The sequence below is a fragment of the Sipha flava genome, unplaced genomic scaffold (genome assembly GCF_003268045.1).
Source record: "Sipha flava isolate LNK unplaced genomic scaffold, YSA_version1 169_pilon_pilon, whole genome shotgun sequence".
NCBI classification, from domain to species: Eukaryota; Metazoa; Arthropoda; class Insecta; order Hemiptera; family Aphididae; genus Sipha; species Sipha flava.
This window is the reverse complement of record NW_020271881.1, coordinates 477,330-494,774: the sequence shown is the minus strand read 5'-3', so window position 1 is coordinate 494,774 and position 17,445 is coordinate 477,330. Positions and strand designations below refer to the sequence as shown.

Genomic DNA, 17,445 nt, shown 5'->3' with positions numbered 1-17,445 from the left:
CAAAAAAAAAATTAATAATTTGTTACTTAAACAGTGAGGAAAACCAGTCTTGAAATGTGCATGTATTTTGGATTTATTACATAATCAAGCAATATAAAAATTATAAACAATGTAATTTATAATTATTAATAAACATTATACGAGGTCTCTTATATTACATAATATCATGTTCTATGATGCTATTTATGCGAATTTATGGTTTTATTATAAGAAAAATTATCAAACATTAAACAATTCGATTGCTTAACTTAATACGAAAATCGAATAGAAAAATATAATGAACATAATTATTCTCAAATAAATGTTTATTATACTTTCAGCAATCTAAAAAAATAGAGGAGGGTTCATCAAATGTTGGGATTCTGTATTATAAATACTGATATTTGTAGAAAAAAAAACTTATTAAGTTAACAGATACCTTTTTTTTCTTTTAAGACCTCTTTAACTATTAAAATAATTGTTTACACAAGAAAATATATTTTTAATTTTAATATTTTTGTTAATAAAATTTGCCCAAATTATGGTTTCATAGAGAACAATAATTTAAAATTAGTTTCATAATTTGTAAACAAAATTTAAAAGTTAGATTACATCATGTTACTAGGCTAAAAACAATAAATCTTGTAAGCAAACGCCATTTCCTTACAAAATTGTTGTTATTTATCAACCAGTAACCTTAATAACCTGAATGTACAGTTGATATTAATAAAATACAAATTAATTAATTAATGTTAAATCCGTAGTGGATAGCATACCACCTAACCTAACCTAACCTTATTCCACAGATAATCGAGAGTATACTGAATATGAATTGAGCACTCTAAAAAGAAGTCGTACTATACACATCGGATATTTATAAATAAAAAAAAAATTATTTTGTTATTACGTTATTGATTTTTAAGCACTAGTTTTTCCCATTTTAATTGTATATTTTTATATTTTTTCGTATCAGTAGAAGTACTAACCCACACTAAAATGTTCAATAGATCGACCCTTTTGGAAAATTTTAGAAAGTATTTATCAAAAATTTACTGAAGGAAAAATAAACGTTTTCATTCCATTTTATTCTTTCTACGATATTTATTTTCCCCTCCCCCGAACTAAAGGCTTACTCTTGTCGCTGAAACCAATCTTCTCTATTCACTGCTAATCTTTTCGTTGCTTTATAACTTGGTAGGAACTTTTTCTTTCTTGGGTTCCTAAGAATTGTACCTCTCAGTTGTCCTCTTTCTTTTGTATAATTTTCTCATTTATTTTTCTCTCGATTATATTTAAAATGAAATGATTGTACTCTATATTATGCCCGAATAAATTTATTGCATTTTATGTTTCAATCATTTTAATAAACTGTCACCATACTTTTTAGTTTGATATTTTTTCTGTTCGTAGTTTATTCTCACAATTTTACTATTTAATCACAAATACAGTGCTTAAGTTTTGCTTGTGTTTAGGGGAGTACAGCGTAAAAACTCAAAACTCAGTTTCATATAGTAACAAATTTCTAAAGAAAATCTCTTAATTGTTCCAAATTTATAATCATATATAATTATAAATAAAAAAGTATAACTCACAAATCTTGTAATTTCGTCGAGAAAGAATGTATGTATGGAAATAAAAAAATAAAAACATTCAATGAGAAATAAAACTAGAAAATAATTTGTGTATATTATTTTACAATAAAATATTTAATAAACATTTAAGATTTTCGTTCAATATCAATTTTGGAAAGCAATGATTATTCACCGTTTTAAAATACACACAAGTAATACACTAATAAGTTGGTTAAATTACCCAATCTATATCATTTTTATGTTTTAAGTATAATACTTCTTTAGATCTTTAATTAGTGTCTTTTAAATTAAAACAACTTAGGAAAATTTCTTGGATCAGATTATATTTTGAGTTTCAAGTATCAAAAATGTTTATTGAAAATTGAATTATGTATGGTAAAAATGTCTATGTGTTTAAAATATCTTTGAAGCTCTACTTTTATCACTCAATATTATTTTTATCGAAAGAATTTCGACATTGGTTTCAAGTTTTAAAAACTAATACAGCAATAACATTTACCCATCCCTATATCTCATCCATCTAACACGGTTCTAAGTGTTTTTAAGAACGAAAGTTCTTTTTTATTATTATATTGTAGAAAAAATTAATTTCAGCAGTATCATTTCCGTAAATACAATTTCATAATTATTTTTACATTTTAAATAAAATATATCTACAAGCTTCGACATTAAAAACTATATATGTACTTCAAAATTTCTTTTCATACAACATAAATATAACAATTTTTTATCATTATATGTCATAAAGAACCTGATTGTTTGCATGTGAGCTTCTTGAACAGAAAAGTAAGATATGTATTTTTTGTTAATTATCTGATATTGTGTAGTAGTAAATAATAATATATTGTATTTAAAATTAAAAAAAAAAAAAAATTATAAGTAAATTAATCAAACTAAATTTTCTTGTTTATTTTTTTTTAATATTTAGTAAATTATCTTAGTTTCTCCGAATTAGTTTTAAACTACCGGTTATAAATTTACCGACATTTATTTAATTCCAATTAGCAATATTAAAATAATAGGTGAAAAAATTCAAATTAAAATTAAAATTCTCTGTGATTTATCGAAGGTATATGTTAGATATTATTTGTGATCTACATTTACATCTATAAAAGTCATATTCATTTTAATATTTACATATATTCTTCGTTCATGTTCTGTTGGATAACGGTTTTATTTTATTTCAAGTACTTAACTTAAATATTTACGCTCATCATTAATTAATGATAAAACGGGTGTTTGTATATGTTATCAATTATATCATAGACGTAATTCGGGCAATATTTATGGAGGGAGGAAAACTTTATTTTACGAATATGTTGATATACCGTATACTTAAAGACTAAATATAAATACACTAGATATAATGTACTTAATTTGCATCATGATGTATTGTAATGGCAAATGCCAATGAACAAATACATTTTGATTAATCCATTTATTATTATTTTTTTTATAGTTAATGGTTCAAAAAATTATATTTTTCTTGATAAAATAATTCTTACAAATCTAAAATGCCTTTTTATAATATTTTTCCTATTAATTTACAAAACACTAAGGAGGGATTACCCCGTTAAATGTACAAAAAATGTTGTAATAATCTTGTTTATATTCGAATAACGATTTATTTCGCTTTAATATGAATAATATTTACTGTTAAATTAATACGTTATAAATTGCATTAATTTTTTGTCTTGTAATTTTATAAATATTGACTGATATACACCATGAACACATTTTAAATGATATCTACATTTAGAAATGTTGGATATATTGGATTCTTTTGCTTGCACTATAACGGGATGGCTGTAGTAAGTGCTTCGCTTGGCCTTAAGGCATAATATTATGCACGATTCGATAAATAAGAAAATTTGTATGCTTACACTATAAATAAAGCGCGTGCTCATATTTCAAATTATTTTTATAATGATTTCCACTCAAAAATGTAACTTGACGGTAGCGTATAGATAAGTAAAATGTAACCCTGAGCTCCGAACAACTTGTCTGATATTAAAAATCTATCAAAATGCATAGTATAAGTAGCGGCATATGTTACAGATCATCGTAGTAACAATTGATGCAGTATGGACGTGTGATTTAGTAACAAGTGAAACATTTTATGAATATAGGTTTTAACGTGGCCCACGCTATAACATGAATTAATGATAATAATATGTGCGTACAATATCAAATTACAAATGAAAATAGCAACTGAACGGAGAAGAGATCAAAGTCATATCATATGGAAATGCACTCCAGTATAAATCGTAATGTGCTGTGTTCAAGTCTATATATAAGTCATCGAAATACGGTCGTAGGTTGCAAAACCGCGACATCCGACGGATGTCGCGCGGGTATTATGTAAGTCGCACAGAGGATATAAGAGTATATATTTCCGGTCCAATAATTTGATTTAACACGAATAACGCTGCCGACGAACAAAAAATACCTCAACAATTTACATACATATATCGATCCGTTTTATCAGTTCTCTGATAATCTGGTGTACTACTTAAATATGTGTACGTTGTACTAAAATATTTAAACAAATAATACAAATAATACAGATATAATACATAACAATTATTTGTCGAAAAACCTTTGGATGTTTTCTGGATTATTTAAATATAACCATAAATAATTTAGGATTATAAAAATTATAAGAATTTTTGTGTTACAGCTTTTAATGAAAATGTTGAACCAAACATGATTATAAATGTCTTATACTGTTATAGATAATACAAAGATATATGTATAATTTACTAATTATAATTATAGTAAACAGTATTCATAAACAGCTAACTGTGCTAAATTTATTACATGTTTCATCTTGGCTAATATTTCCGGCCAAATTATTTATTTGACATAACATATACGCAATAACCACGTTTGTTTAATACAATTGTGTGCGTTCCAAAGTTTTTAGAAATAAACTTTTGAAAAACTGACAAATTAACTGTGAAAAGTAATTTTCGAGTTCCATTTTTAATGTGGAACTGCAGGAAACTTTTGTTGCAGTTATATCACAAAAAATACTATAAAAAACCTGTTATCGTAAATCCAATTATATAGTCTTCATTTTGTTCAGAATAATAACGACTAAATGCGCTATGGACCACGAGAGGAATTTTTTATGCCACGCCATCACGGGGGTTAATATTGAAAAGTTGCCGTGAAAAATGACATTTGAAAACCTCATTTTTTTCTGAAAACTGATGTTCAGATGGTATTATCAAGTGATATACGAAGCTTAGGTTTACGACTGGACAGTGCAATATTATAGTATTATGTTAAAACTTTTAAACCGAAAATTGTATATAATAAATTTACTAAAAATGTTTCAGTACGCCTCACTTCCGTACAAAACTAAATGTGGTTTAGTCTCATAACTCTAGTAATAACGATAATATGAATTCATATATATTTATATATATATTATGTAATATAGTATGTTTAATAAAGCTATTTATCAATATTTTTTTTTTAACATTCTTTCCTGCATTCGCCGTTGCATCGATTCATGATATTTTAGAAATGGATACGACGTTTATTGTTACAACTGCATATAATAATCGTATTGGTATTAATGAGTATCCAGTCATTGGGCAACACCCTGTTCGCCCAAAAATGACCTTTCGCTTTTTGCCCACGTCTCTTTTCACCCAAATATTTTAAATCTACTTTCCCCTTTTGCCCAATAATATTATATAGCACTTTTCAACCACATATTTTTAATACACACTTACTTTAAATTATTTATGTCTAACATAATAATACATTTGTCATATTTAAATTATTTATTTATGTAAATTAGTTTTATAAAGCCATTTAAGCATTACCCAGAGAGTACCACGAGAGAGCGGCTTCTATTACTCTCCAAAAATGTAATGTGTTTTGTACATTAATATAATTTTTATATAATATATGTAAGTTTTTATCAAAAATAAAAATCAATTTGACGATGAATATTTGTTTGATCGTAAGATATGTGATAATGTTCTCCAGTTATTGAAAGAAAAAAATCATTCTTGTCTGAGTATATTAGTGCACTACAAGTTCTCGTAACACATCTCCAACGAGTAGAGCCATATTTTTTACTTGTCGATTCAAATTTATATTTAAAATTATTATACACTGCCATACGATATCCTCGTTTACTTTCTATGATTTTGAATTCCATGATTTTACTTAAATTTACAAAAATAGTAAAATCTTCAACAATATTTAATACAAAATTACTGTCGAAAAACGCACTCGAACTTTTCGACTCAAAAGTAAAACGTAACTGCATTGAAGCAGTTGTCCAATTATCAAATGTTATTACGGCTAGTATACAATTATTATCTTATACCATTTATAAAATAATAAGCGAACCACACTGAGATAGATATATCTAGACGGCGGACCATTGTAGAAATTATATAGGTACTAATAGTTTCCAAATATTATAAATATAAGATTAAGATATTGTAAATGTATGATGTAGATATAGTGTTTCCCAAAGTGAGTATTATAAAAACATGGTCGAAGAGAGCTATATAATATTCTTGGGTGAAAAGGGAAAGTAGTTTTAAAATATTTGGGCGAAAAGAGTACCGCCCCAGTCATTCGGGGCTGGATTATGGTCATAATATAAAGGGACTAATACTTCCGATGAGACCCTTTCATCCAAAATAACTAAATTTTTTTATTCGGACAATAATTTCTAATAAATATTAATTAAAATAAGTATAGCATATTTGTTGGCCAACGTCTATAAAACACACTGTGTTATCTTTCAACTTGCGGCTCGGAGCTATAGCCCCTCTCTTCCTTTGATCTAACCTTGTAGTCACTTCTTGATCGAATAAATTGAAATAAATATGCGCTTCATAATAAAATAAATAAAAAAACCAATACATTTTGCATACGTACTTAACGTAAATCGCAATACGCAAATCCCAAAACTATTAAATTTCATTACTTAAAAGCGTGATCGTAGGAAACTGTGATAGCAATGATGGTAGTGGCTAACCGCACTCATAAACCGCTGTACCACAAACAACTAAACTTGAACGAATCCAAGCACTCGGTGCGCTCGGTCACAGCTCGGTTGTTGACGATACCGAATCACCGATCGTTTGACAAAACGCAATTTTTCGGGCGCATTCGCTCGTTCTGTTTATTATTTAGATAGCGAACAGGCAACTCAGCAATTGCCTAGAGCCTAGCGCTTCAAATGAATTCGGGGGCCCAAAATGTTTCAAGTTAGAACGATTAAATATATTTACCATAGATGTAAGGAAATTGTACTGATTTTGCCTAAGGCCTCGCAAAAGCTTGCGACGATACTGCTCATACGAATAACATTCGAATATAACTGCTCGATAATAACCAGTGGCGGTTTTTGAGAAGCCACAAGGGGGGGGGAGTGAAAATATTTTGCATACACTTACAATTTGCATACATATCCCGTTTATTTCTTCCTATTGCTTGATACACGAGAAATCATTTTAAGTTCTATAAACTTTATACCATAATGGTATAACATAAAACAATAGGTATCAATAAAAAATTTAAACAAAAATTATATTTTATTCAAACTTATTAAACAGTCAAACTTATAGGAGCAAACATTTTTAGTAAACTGTTTACTCGTTTATATTTTTAGTTTTTACGCGGCTCAATGGTGGGGGGGGGCGATGCACCTATCGCCGCGCGGTCACAACAACTGGTACGATGTATGCGCGTACATAAAATAATTACGATTGCGGTATATATAACACGCGGACCGCTCACGTTGGGTTTCGATCTCATTGCAGAATGCGAACGCGGGACGATGCGAAGTGATGACACCGGCCTCCGCAGCCGCCGCCGCCGCAGCGGTCGACCATGATTTTGCCCGTGTCCATCCAGATGCGCGTGCTGTGGACGCTGGCGATGGGCACTGTGTTCGTCGTCCTCGTGCAGTACCAGTCGTCGGGCGCGTGGTCGCAGCAGCAGCAGCAGCAGGGCCAGCCGCTGGCCGGTGGCCGCCTGGACCCGATGGTGGCCGAGGACCTGGTGACGATGGCGCTGTCCAAGGTGGTCGTGGACGGGGACGTGCGCGTGTCCAAGGACGTGTTGACGGGCATCACGCGGCAGATCGCCAGGTACGTGGTGTACAGCGCGGGCGGCTACTATGGGGCCACCGCCGCCGCCGCCGCCGCCGCCACGACGTCGGCCAACACCATATACGTCATCACGCCAACGTACAGGCGGCCCGAGCAGATAGCCGACCTCACTAGGCTGGCGCAGGCCCTCATGCTGGTCCGGGACGTGCACTGGCTGGTCGTCGAAGACTCGCACGTCAAGTCGCCGCAGCTGACCGCGCTCATACAGTCGTTCGGCGTCAGATACGACCATTTAATCGGTGAGCAAGCAAAGATCGCGCGCGTTAACATTCCAACCGATTTTGCATTTATGACCTGTGTCTGATGGTTACAAAACCATCGAAACGCGCGAAATTAATTTTATAAATTTCAATTCCAAACGTATTCACGCAATATCGGTGTGTTAGATTCCTCTGATTATATGTATTCCCTTTAGAATAAAATGTAATCTTTTCAGTATACGTAATATGATAAAGAATATGACTAATACTGATAGTTAATACAGAAATAATTAGAATAATATTATGTGTTGTGAGCAAAAAGCTCTATTTGTATGTAAACATTTGACTAAAAATAATCTCAAGTACATTTCAAATTATTAATTTAGTGCATGTGTACGTACAGTAAAAACTTAATAAAACGCATAACCATTAATTATATACTGAAACAAATGATAAATTCACTAATTTCCAGTGGGAATTTTCATAATTCAACTGTGGTTGATTTTATGACCAGATAAATGTTTATTGAATGTGTATAAAAAAAAAACATGAATACTCACTTTCGATTTTCCTTCTCGTGTCATGGGTACTTTTCATTCAATTTTCTTCTTCGCTGCACATCCACTTCGATTGCATTGTTAAGTTAATTATTTTAAGGGTTTGTTGGTTTTTTTTTTGATTTTCGTTTTTTGATATTCATTGCTTGACATCTATAACATTAGTCAATTAAATGCTGTTTTTATTTATTAATATTAATACCGCGTACAGTAAAAAAAAAAAAATTAAAAAATAACCGCTAAAGTATAATGTTGTTAGTTTTATTTGTTTTGTATCAAAAAACCTTATCTCATTTTAATCAAACAGAAATCAACCTTAAACAGTTTAAAGTACAAATTAATTAATCAGCGTAGAACATTAGAATTTAGGTACTGGGATGAAATATCAAGCACTGCAGGTTGTATAGGTCCTTACGAGGAAATTTATTGATCCCCTAATAAAATCCAGACAATGAAATAATTCACCTTTAAAATAATATATTTTATAACGTGAACGAAATCTCGTTATCTCCTTTGTTCGAAGTAAATAAAACAGTGATGCTGTTTTTTTTTTTATTTTGACGTGTACGAAAGAAAACTTATCGTTTTTTCACTTATGGATAGTAATAATAGTGTTTGTTAAAACAAATTAAAAATATTCCTATTATATTTTCATAAGACAAAAAAAATTGTACAATTGTTTTAACAGAGATATCCCTTCAGCTGGAATAGTATTTGCCGCATTGTGCAATCTGATACATTTGACAGTTACGTCTCAACTAATAATACATTTATGGACGATTGTTCGGAGAAAAAAAATGTTATACCAAAATTACTTTATCGAAATTTTTTTATGACGTTATCAAATTATATTCTACGATTTACTTAAGTTCAATGAACAGTGTCAAAGTCAAAAAAAAATAAATAAAATAAAAATTCACAATTTTATATAAACTACAAAAAGCAAAAATAACTAAGATATTTATGAAATACTACACAGTTTATTGTATGTCAATAGTTCTCACACTTTTTTTTTTTTGTTTAAACTTGTGTTCTCGAAAAAAATTTACGGAGCTCCAAAAATCAGGAATTTCTGTTTAAGGCAACAATAATTCTCAATTTTATGTTGAGAAAAACACTGCCAAAAATTTAATTATATGGTCGTTTTACCTTATATTGATAAATGTACTTCATTTAAATTTGTTAATTATTAACCAAGCAATAAAGTCAAAATAACTAAATTTTTTCAGTGAATCTGAGTTATAAATTAAATGGACGTTCTGTGAAAAAAAACTTACAATTCATTGCGCAATCCGAGTAATCGTACTAGAATTTTTCCTCAATAAATTATAAATATAATATTAATAATATTATAATTTAATTAATTCAGATGTATCTATGGAGCTCCTTGATTTATTTCATGGAGCCCTAGGGTTCCGCGAAGCTCAGTTTGAGAACCCCTGTTCTATACAATTCGGAATCTTAGGTAGGCATTAAATAATAAAAAAATAAAAAAAAACACTTTATTAATATATTATATTGTTGTTAGCTATTATGCAACTTATAAAATTCTCATTTTTTGCATCAGTAACTGTCATTTTATTACAGCGATATAGTAGATAAGATATGTATTTCTCTGTTAATAAAATATAGTCACCTAATAAAAGTATTCGTATTATTATAGTACATTTTTACGAGTTATGAAAGTTATAGTAAGTATCGCAACAGGGATTTTGTTTTTTTTATTTAAATTTTAAACCGTAAAATAACGTTACAAATCAGCACACTCTCAGACTCTTGTGATATATAAAAAAAAAAAAACTTTTTTTCCATCAAAGCGATCACGATCATAGCAAAAAAAAAAAATAAATAAATAAATATTCAAAATGTTATATAATTAACAATAATATAAAGTTGAATTTAATCAAATCAATGCTTCAAAATGTAAATTATATATATTTAATACTATTTTTATGTTTCATGATTTGAAAGTTTAATGTAAAATTAATAACAATAAATTGTACATATAATTAAAACATCCTGATATGTATCTAATTTTTTTTTGTCAACCGATTTTTGTAATTGTTTCACAAATATATAGTGATATGCATTTTTTTTTTTAATGAAATCAATGTACATAATTCAGAGCTCAATTTTTATGTCTCAGTATATTTAAGACTTACTCGTGTTCATATGATTGTATAGTTATGGTTTCCGTAATTAATATTTCAACACCTATGTAAGCAAATTACATGTTACATCAATTTCAGCTGAGTCGATCCTTAAATTTGACGATTCACCATTACTTTTAGCTATTGTACAAGTTTGCACATACGTTTTATAGTGACCTAAATACAATTCAACTTATATACTACATATAAGTATCTATAGCTAATTTATGATTTATATCTACGTACACGTCTTCTATCAGAAGCCTGTTTAAGGTTTTGGCGGAGGTCTTACATTAGATATCAGTTACATGCTTAATTTTTGTAACTCTCCGGACAACTGAATAATTGAGTTTTAAGGACTTCTACAGAACAGATATTTGAATATTTCACAGTTGAATTGCTGGAATTGTAATAATAATTTCAGAGTACCTTAATTGTTTCAATGAAAATGCATTTGTACTATATATCTATTTTTAAATACACAAGATGACATTCAGTGTCATAACTACTTAAGAAGTTAGGACTCTAAAAAAATTACATCCTCACAGTATTATACACCTTGTTCAACATACGAGTATATGACGGATTATTTCCACGAACTAAATTTTTTTTAAATGAATAATATGTTTCATGCATCACTTTTTCTTTGTCCTTCATGCCAATGATGCCGATATTTTTTCTTACCAGACATTTATACTAAGTATATATTCTTCTGCAAAACATTCACTTCAAACCCATAATTGAGTACCAACTACTCGTATATAAATACACATAAAGATTTTATTTAAATATGACGGAAGAATATGTGCATCTAGATTTTTGTTTATTCTTATAAACATGTGTTACTTATATTTACATGGAATAAAAAACATTTATGTGTTTCATATACTCAAAAAAAAAAAAACGTTTTAATTTATATTTAGAAGCTTCGGATTTATACCTATTTATATCCATAAATTATATATCCTCCTTGACGATTATTGTAAACATACTTTTCTAAAACTTAATATTGATGTTGTATTGTAATAATACTATAATGTTATTATTAATTTTTTTCATTGATCACTCATTATATCAAAAACAGTGAATTATGTAATTTAACATTCATTTATATTTTTATTATTATTTATGGTATGAAATAATTGTATGAATATCATTTTATTACTCAGATCTGCTTTATTTATTTTTATCAAATTAAAACTAAAAAAAAATTCAATAACTAAAAATATCTAACTGTAGTGAAATTACTTTCTAATAATACACAATACATAATGATATAATTTAATTTTTATGAAACTATTATTATGCCCCATTGTAAATCTTTAGAGTCTTTATTATACTTCTTATTTCTCGAGAAATATTTTAATTCATTAAGACGTTTATTATTGGGTTTTCTTTCAACAATCATATATGTATTCGTAACATATAACGCTGGTAAACATAATATTATCTTGCATTTACGAATAATGCATGTGTTTGAATCATTATTTCTGTTTTAGCGAAACGTTTTTATCGCTTTAGGACTACATATGTCACTTATTGAAATCCCAGTTCATATCCGGAAAAAATGTTGATTATGACAAAATGACGTCTGTGGAACGGCAGCAAAAAAATTATACCTCGTTATAGCTCGTTATATTTTATATTATAATTATATTCACTGCGCATACATTTATCAGTAAATATACATTATAAATCACACTTTTTGACATGGATAAATCTTATCGCTGGGCGTCATGCTAACAATTTTTCTAGGAAGTCACACCAGATGGCACACTCGCAAAATTTACATCAATTCAAATGCACCGTTTTTCTAATAACAGTTTGATTTTCATAGTAAATTCATAGTAAAATCAAAGTAAATTTTGTGCAAATATCTCAATAAAAGCAGAATCGGTAGATACTGCAATTTTGACTTTATAAATATTAATGTTAACAACTCGAAATATTTACTGAATATTAGTAATTATTCGTATTAGCATTTCATACTGTCATTCCACAACTTTCAAAATACCTTAAGGGGGCTGGAAGTGCTTATTTAATAAGGGGTAAAATTTAGGCAATTTGTAATCACGTCGTCACCACCCGATGTATTTGTGTTAGTCGTAAATGATTATTAGTGTGAGTGCGGTTCATAATCTGTACCGCCACCTTCCTCTTTGTCATAGTCACATCATTATCACAATGTTATTTATAGTTTTATTTCCATTTTATAATAATAGTGTGTATCCGCTATCGCATTGAACTATTATATTTCGTAGTAGGTACATAATACGTAATACATTTATACCTATTATACGTGTCATTGCTGCGGTCGCGCATTTTTACAAAAGTGGCTGTTGTTATAAAAAAAAAATAGACTAGCCGACTATTATAATAATTAATAACCAATAAATATTAAATAATACTAAATACTACAAGGAAATGATATTAATATAATTCATTGTTTTATGAAACATTAACTTAAAAAAAATTATAAATACATTTGAAATAAACAAATAAGTGCAATAAAATTAAAAATATAAAAGATTAAAAAATGAGTAGGAACGTCGTAAGTTTTTTATGTTTTTAAATATTGTGGATTACATATTTCTGGCAACATATGGTCCAGGTAGAATTCTGACAACGTCATCTCCATCTTATTATTCCAGAATACATCATCACGTTCAATTTTATGTACACAAATCCCTATAACAATAATTACAAAATCTTACAATAATGAAATAATAATTATTAGTACCTACAGTAAAATGTTTACCTTTTGGTGTCCATACAACAAAGTAGCAATATTTTCTGTTTGTTATATGCAATTGCCCTTGTACTTGGTAGTAGTAAGAATGGTTTTTTTTTAAAAATAATTTACCCGATTGCATATCCATAAACTTTAACTTTTTTGCTTTGTGTGCATCTTGGGGAGTAAAATTTTTTATAGAAAATGGACATTTTATCTCTATTATTGAATCATCCTCATCATACTCACTCATCTTTTGGTCCTTTTTCATTTTTACGGTCAAATATGACTGATCGATCAGATGAATCTAACATATTCATATGTGATGACTCTACGGTCTCTACGTTATTACTTTCACATCCATTATCATCGTTTATTTCTTCACTAAATAATAAAATCATTATAAATAATTACCGGGTATTAATAATTAACAACTTTATTAGGATTTTAATCGAAAAATTCGGTATTTTACGTCAAAATAATGATTTTCGTTAAAATTTGAACTTTAAACTTTAAACGCAAATGTCAATATTAATTTGGATCAAAATATTAAAAACTAATTTATGAACGTAAAATAGCTATATGTAGGACAAAAATTTGAGTACTTCTAGTGGCTCAATATAAAAAATTTAAAGATGTAGGTATGAATGCATAAAGAAGTTTACTTTGCATTGGTTGGAGCAATTTTTCAATTTTAGTAAATTCTTGACAATGAATAAACATGAATAATTTTTAAAATTTGTAAATTTGTAAAGTTAAGTATATTAAAAAATATTAAAAATGTGCTCTGACCGATACAAAGTAAACTTATTTACCAATCCAAGCATCTTAACATATTTTAGAAAATTAAACAACTTCTAGTACCAAAATTTTTGTCAGCCACATAGGTCGTTTTAATAAAAATTGATTGGGTTTGCAACGTCCTTTATAAAAATATAAATTTTATATATTACTTTATTAATAATAACAAACCGAATTATGTAAATACGAACATTGTAGAACTACTCTGGTCTAGAATATTGTCATTGCTATGTGGTTGATATTGCGGTGTCGAAGAATCAGAGTTTTCCTGCATAGCCACGCATAAAAACACAGAAAAATGTTTAAAATAAAAACTAAAAATAACATTCAAAGAATACAAATAATTACAATTTAACTTACTGTATTATGTATGCGATTTAAACGCCATTTGTGTATCGCTTCTATATGTCCTTTATGTTTTTTTAATTTGGACAATCTAACTCTTTTTTTTTTTCTTGTTACTAGATCGTTTTCCATTATACAAATCAATTAAAAAATGTTTATTTGAAAAGAAAACGCTATTCAATTAAATAATTTTATAAGTAAAAAAACTTATTTTATTTTTTAATTGTTTATTCATTAGCTCACCGCACAGAAAAAGAATAAACAGAGTGAACCGTGTTCATAGAATAGCCGGTGACCTTCGATAACGATATTTCGTAATCGTATTGATATAAATAGTTTGTGGCGAGAGGGAACCACATCCGCACGCACACGAGCAAGTCACCAAATGTCGCGCACGGCGTCACTTACGAACGGAGATTATTTGTTGAAAGCATGTACTTTTTGTCCACTGTACCGATGTAACTACTTTTGCGATAAGAAATCTGAAAACATATTTTTATTCGTTATGAAGTTTATTTGTGATCGATCATCCCATTTTTTTGATTTTTTTTTTTTAATTCGGTTTATTCACTGTTTAAAAATTCAAAAATTGTTAGTTTTTAAATCAAATGTAAGGGGGGGATAAGAGCCAAAATTTAAAAAAATGCGATGATCGATCACAAATAAACTTCATAACGAATAAAAATATGTTTTCAGATTTCTTATCGCAAAAGTAGTTACATCGGTACAATGGACAAAAGTTGGCATGTTTTCGTCAAAAAAACGATCGGTTTTGAATCCCCTTAATGAAATTTGTGCTGTTTATAAGTACAGTAGAATCCGCTTATTGCGATACCATATACATCGATATTCCGGTTAAAACGATTCCTAGTCATGTATTTGGTCGGTTTAATATCTCATGTAGATAATGATTTCACCATCCGGATATAACGATCTGATTCTTTAGGTCCTTTATAACTCTTTATAAACGGATTATACTGTACCTGTAATTTTTGATTTTTCCCGAATTTTAATCGGTTATAGTTTCATAACATAGGGAGGAGGCATAAAACATTTTAATGAAATGTACGTATTTACTTAATTGACTTCTTTTTTTAGAAAAGAACATTAAACTTTAACCTACCTTATTAAGATTTTATTCTATTGCTATATCAACCAAAATATAATATAAATAATAATTTATAGTAACAATAATAACACATAAATATATATACATTTAGAAATATAAGTTGATCTAATCGACCTCAACAATATTTTTCAAAATACAAAATTTGTAGATATTAATTTTCAATATTTATTAATACTGAAAAAGATATACGTATACAAATTAAAAAATCATGAACCCACCATAATTTATAAGCTAAAGTTATAATTTTTTGCTATTCCCAAAAAATTGCCACTTGAGGCTTTTGCCCTTTTTTCACCTCACCCTTAAGTACACCACTAAATTATCTGTATCCATATATACAGCGTAAATGTTTGACGCTGACAAGTGTAACATCCGGCATGACGTTTTATCGTGCCCAGATTCTTTCGTATTTATCTACTAATACTGTCGGACATGTGATTATGTTATATTTCCGAACTGGAAACGCCTACGCCTACGAATTATGCTCGTGTTACTCGGCGATCCGTATTGAGGTTAACGGAAACGGAGCTTACTGTGATGAAAACTGGTTAGTAAAATGTCATAACTTGGGCTAGCAAATAGATAAATAAATTCAGAAAATATACAGTTAATAAACAAAAATATGGAAAATAATTTTTTAAATAAATCTCATAAAATAACTGATAATTATTTAATATAATTGCATTCAATTTTGATTAGTGATGTTAAATAAATCTGGATTATTCGAAAATCTGAAAAATCCGGATTTCGGATTTTAGACTAAAAACTCCGGACTTTCTTATTTTTAAATTTTAAAATCACAATTTTTGGATTTTCAAATTTTGAATTTTGAAATCCAGATTTTTGAATTTGAGAATCCAAATTTCAGAGTATAAAATTATAATCAAAGTATTATTTTTTTCGTATAAATCTTAAACTATTTCATTTTATACTTACTAATCTATTAAATATCTAGTTAATTTATTCTAGTTACAATTAATATATGTATATAAAACCATTCTAATTTTAAAATTTATCATCAATATTTAAATAGTTATATAAAGTAAATGAAATATATTATATATTATGTAATTAAGATATTTATTATTAGTTAATATTAGTTTATTTATTGTTCATTTGTTGTTAGTTTAGGATTTTCATATTTCAGAATCCGGGTTTTTTAGATTTTCAAGCCTGAATATTCGGATTTTAGAATTCGGAATTCAAATTTAAAACAAAATAAACGGATTTTCACACTTCAGCAAATCCAGATTTTTCACATAACTAATGATATGTTGTTCTATATTTCAAAAAAAAAAAAAGACCGACAGTTGAAACTAAGAATAAATTTAATTTGAGTATTAGCTTAAACCAGACAATTATATGTAGGTGATTTTATTTTTAGGGTTCCTCCAAGCTAAATAAGTATATTAAATACCAATAAACTACATCGGTAGTTCGACGAATAAAGACGTATTAGGGATTAAGAATATTCATTAAATAAATACCATTACAAACTCGTTAGTTTCTCAAAAACTCTTAACATGGTAATATGTTATTCATTACGTTCCAAGTTTGCGAAAAAAAAAAGTTATTTTTAATCGAAAATAAGTCAAATTGTGGACATTACTATCAATCGATTTGAGATTAAATGAAGGAAACAGGCAAGTGCACCAAAACCCAGTTTTAATCATAATATAAATTACAAACTGACGGTGGTATACCTGTTAACTACAATACCGATTGTCACTTGTACGAATTGAAAGTTTTACATATATTTTCGTTCACCTGGTAATAGGACAATTGGTAAAATCGGCTGATATTGATTAG

The 17,445-nt window shown here is 28.5% G+C and overlaps 2 protein-coding genes across 3 annotated transcripts in view; one reads left to right on the top strand and one right to left on the bottom strand.

The window, feature by feature from the left end:
* Positions 1 to 17,445, top strand: part of LOC112679832 (galactosylgalactosylxylosylprotein 3-beta-glucuronosyltransferase P) — a 68,165-nt gene that overhangs the window by 32,449 nt on the left and 18,271 nt on the right. Inside the window, exon 2 of the mRNA XM_025549756.1 lies at positions 7,373 to 7,962. Within this exon, the coding sequence (XP_025405541.1) occupies positions 7,443 to 7,962 (520 nt within the window). The 5' untranslated portion in view covers positions 7,373 to 7,442. The remainder of the gene's footprint in view (positions 1 to 7,372; positions 7,963 to 17,445) is intronic.
* On the bottom strand, positions 13,137 to 14,650 carry LOC112679833. Of its 2 annotated transcripts, none has more exons than XR_003148259.1 (4): positions 14,523 to 14,536; positions 14,354 to 14,430; positions 13,389 to 13,512; positions 13,137 to 13,318 (listed from the first exon to the last, which is right to left on the bottom strand). XR_003148259.1 is itself a non-coding variant. In XM_025549758.1 (4 exons), the coding sequence occupies exons 1-4, from the start codon at positions 14,637 to 14,639 to the stop codon at positions 13,490 to 13,492; spliced, it is 378 nt and encodes a 125-aa protein (XP_025405543.1). In that variant the 5' UTR covers positions 14,640 to 14,650; the 3' UTR covers positions 13,483 to 13,489. The 2 variants fall into 2 exon arrangements, 1 of the variants encoding a protein (XP_025405543.1); XM_025549758.1 differs by lacking the exon at positions 13,137 to 13,318 and adding an exon at positions 13,611 to 13,745 and having other exon boundaries at positions 13,483 to 13,538; positions 14,523 to 14,650.

Bases quoted from the DNA above. Each gene is read 5' to 3' on its own strand.
- LOC112679833 (XM_025549758.1), bottom strand. From the start codon at position 14,639: ATGGAAAACGATCTAGTAACAAGAAAAAAAAAAAGAGTTAGATTGTCC. The intron at 14,431-14,522 runs GTAAGTTAAATT...GTGGCTATGCAG, and splicing joins TAAATCGCATACATAATACA to GAAAACTCTGATTCTTCGAC. The intron at 13,539-13,610 runs GTGAGTATGATG...TTACTCCCCAAG, and splicing joins GAAAAAGGACCAAAAGATGA to ATGCACACAAAGCAAAAAAG.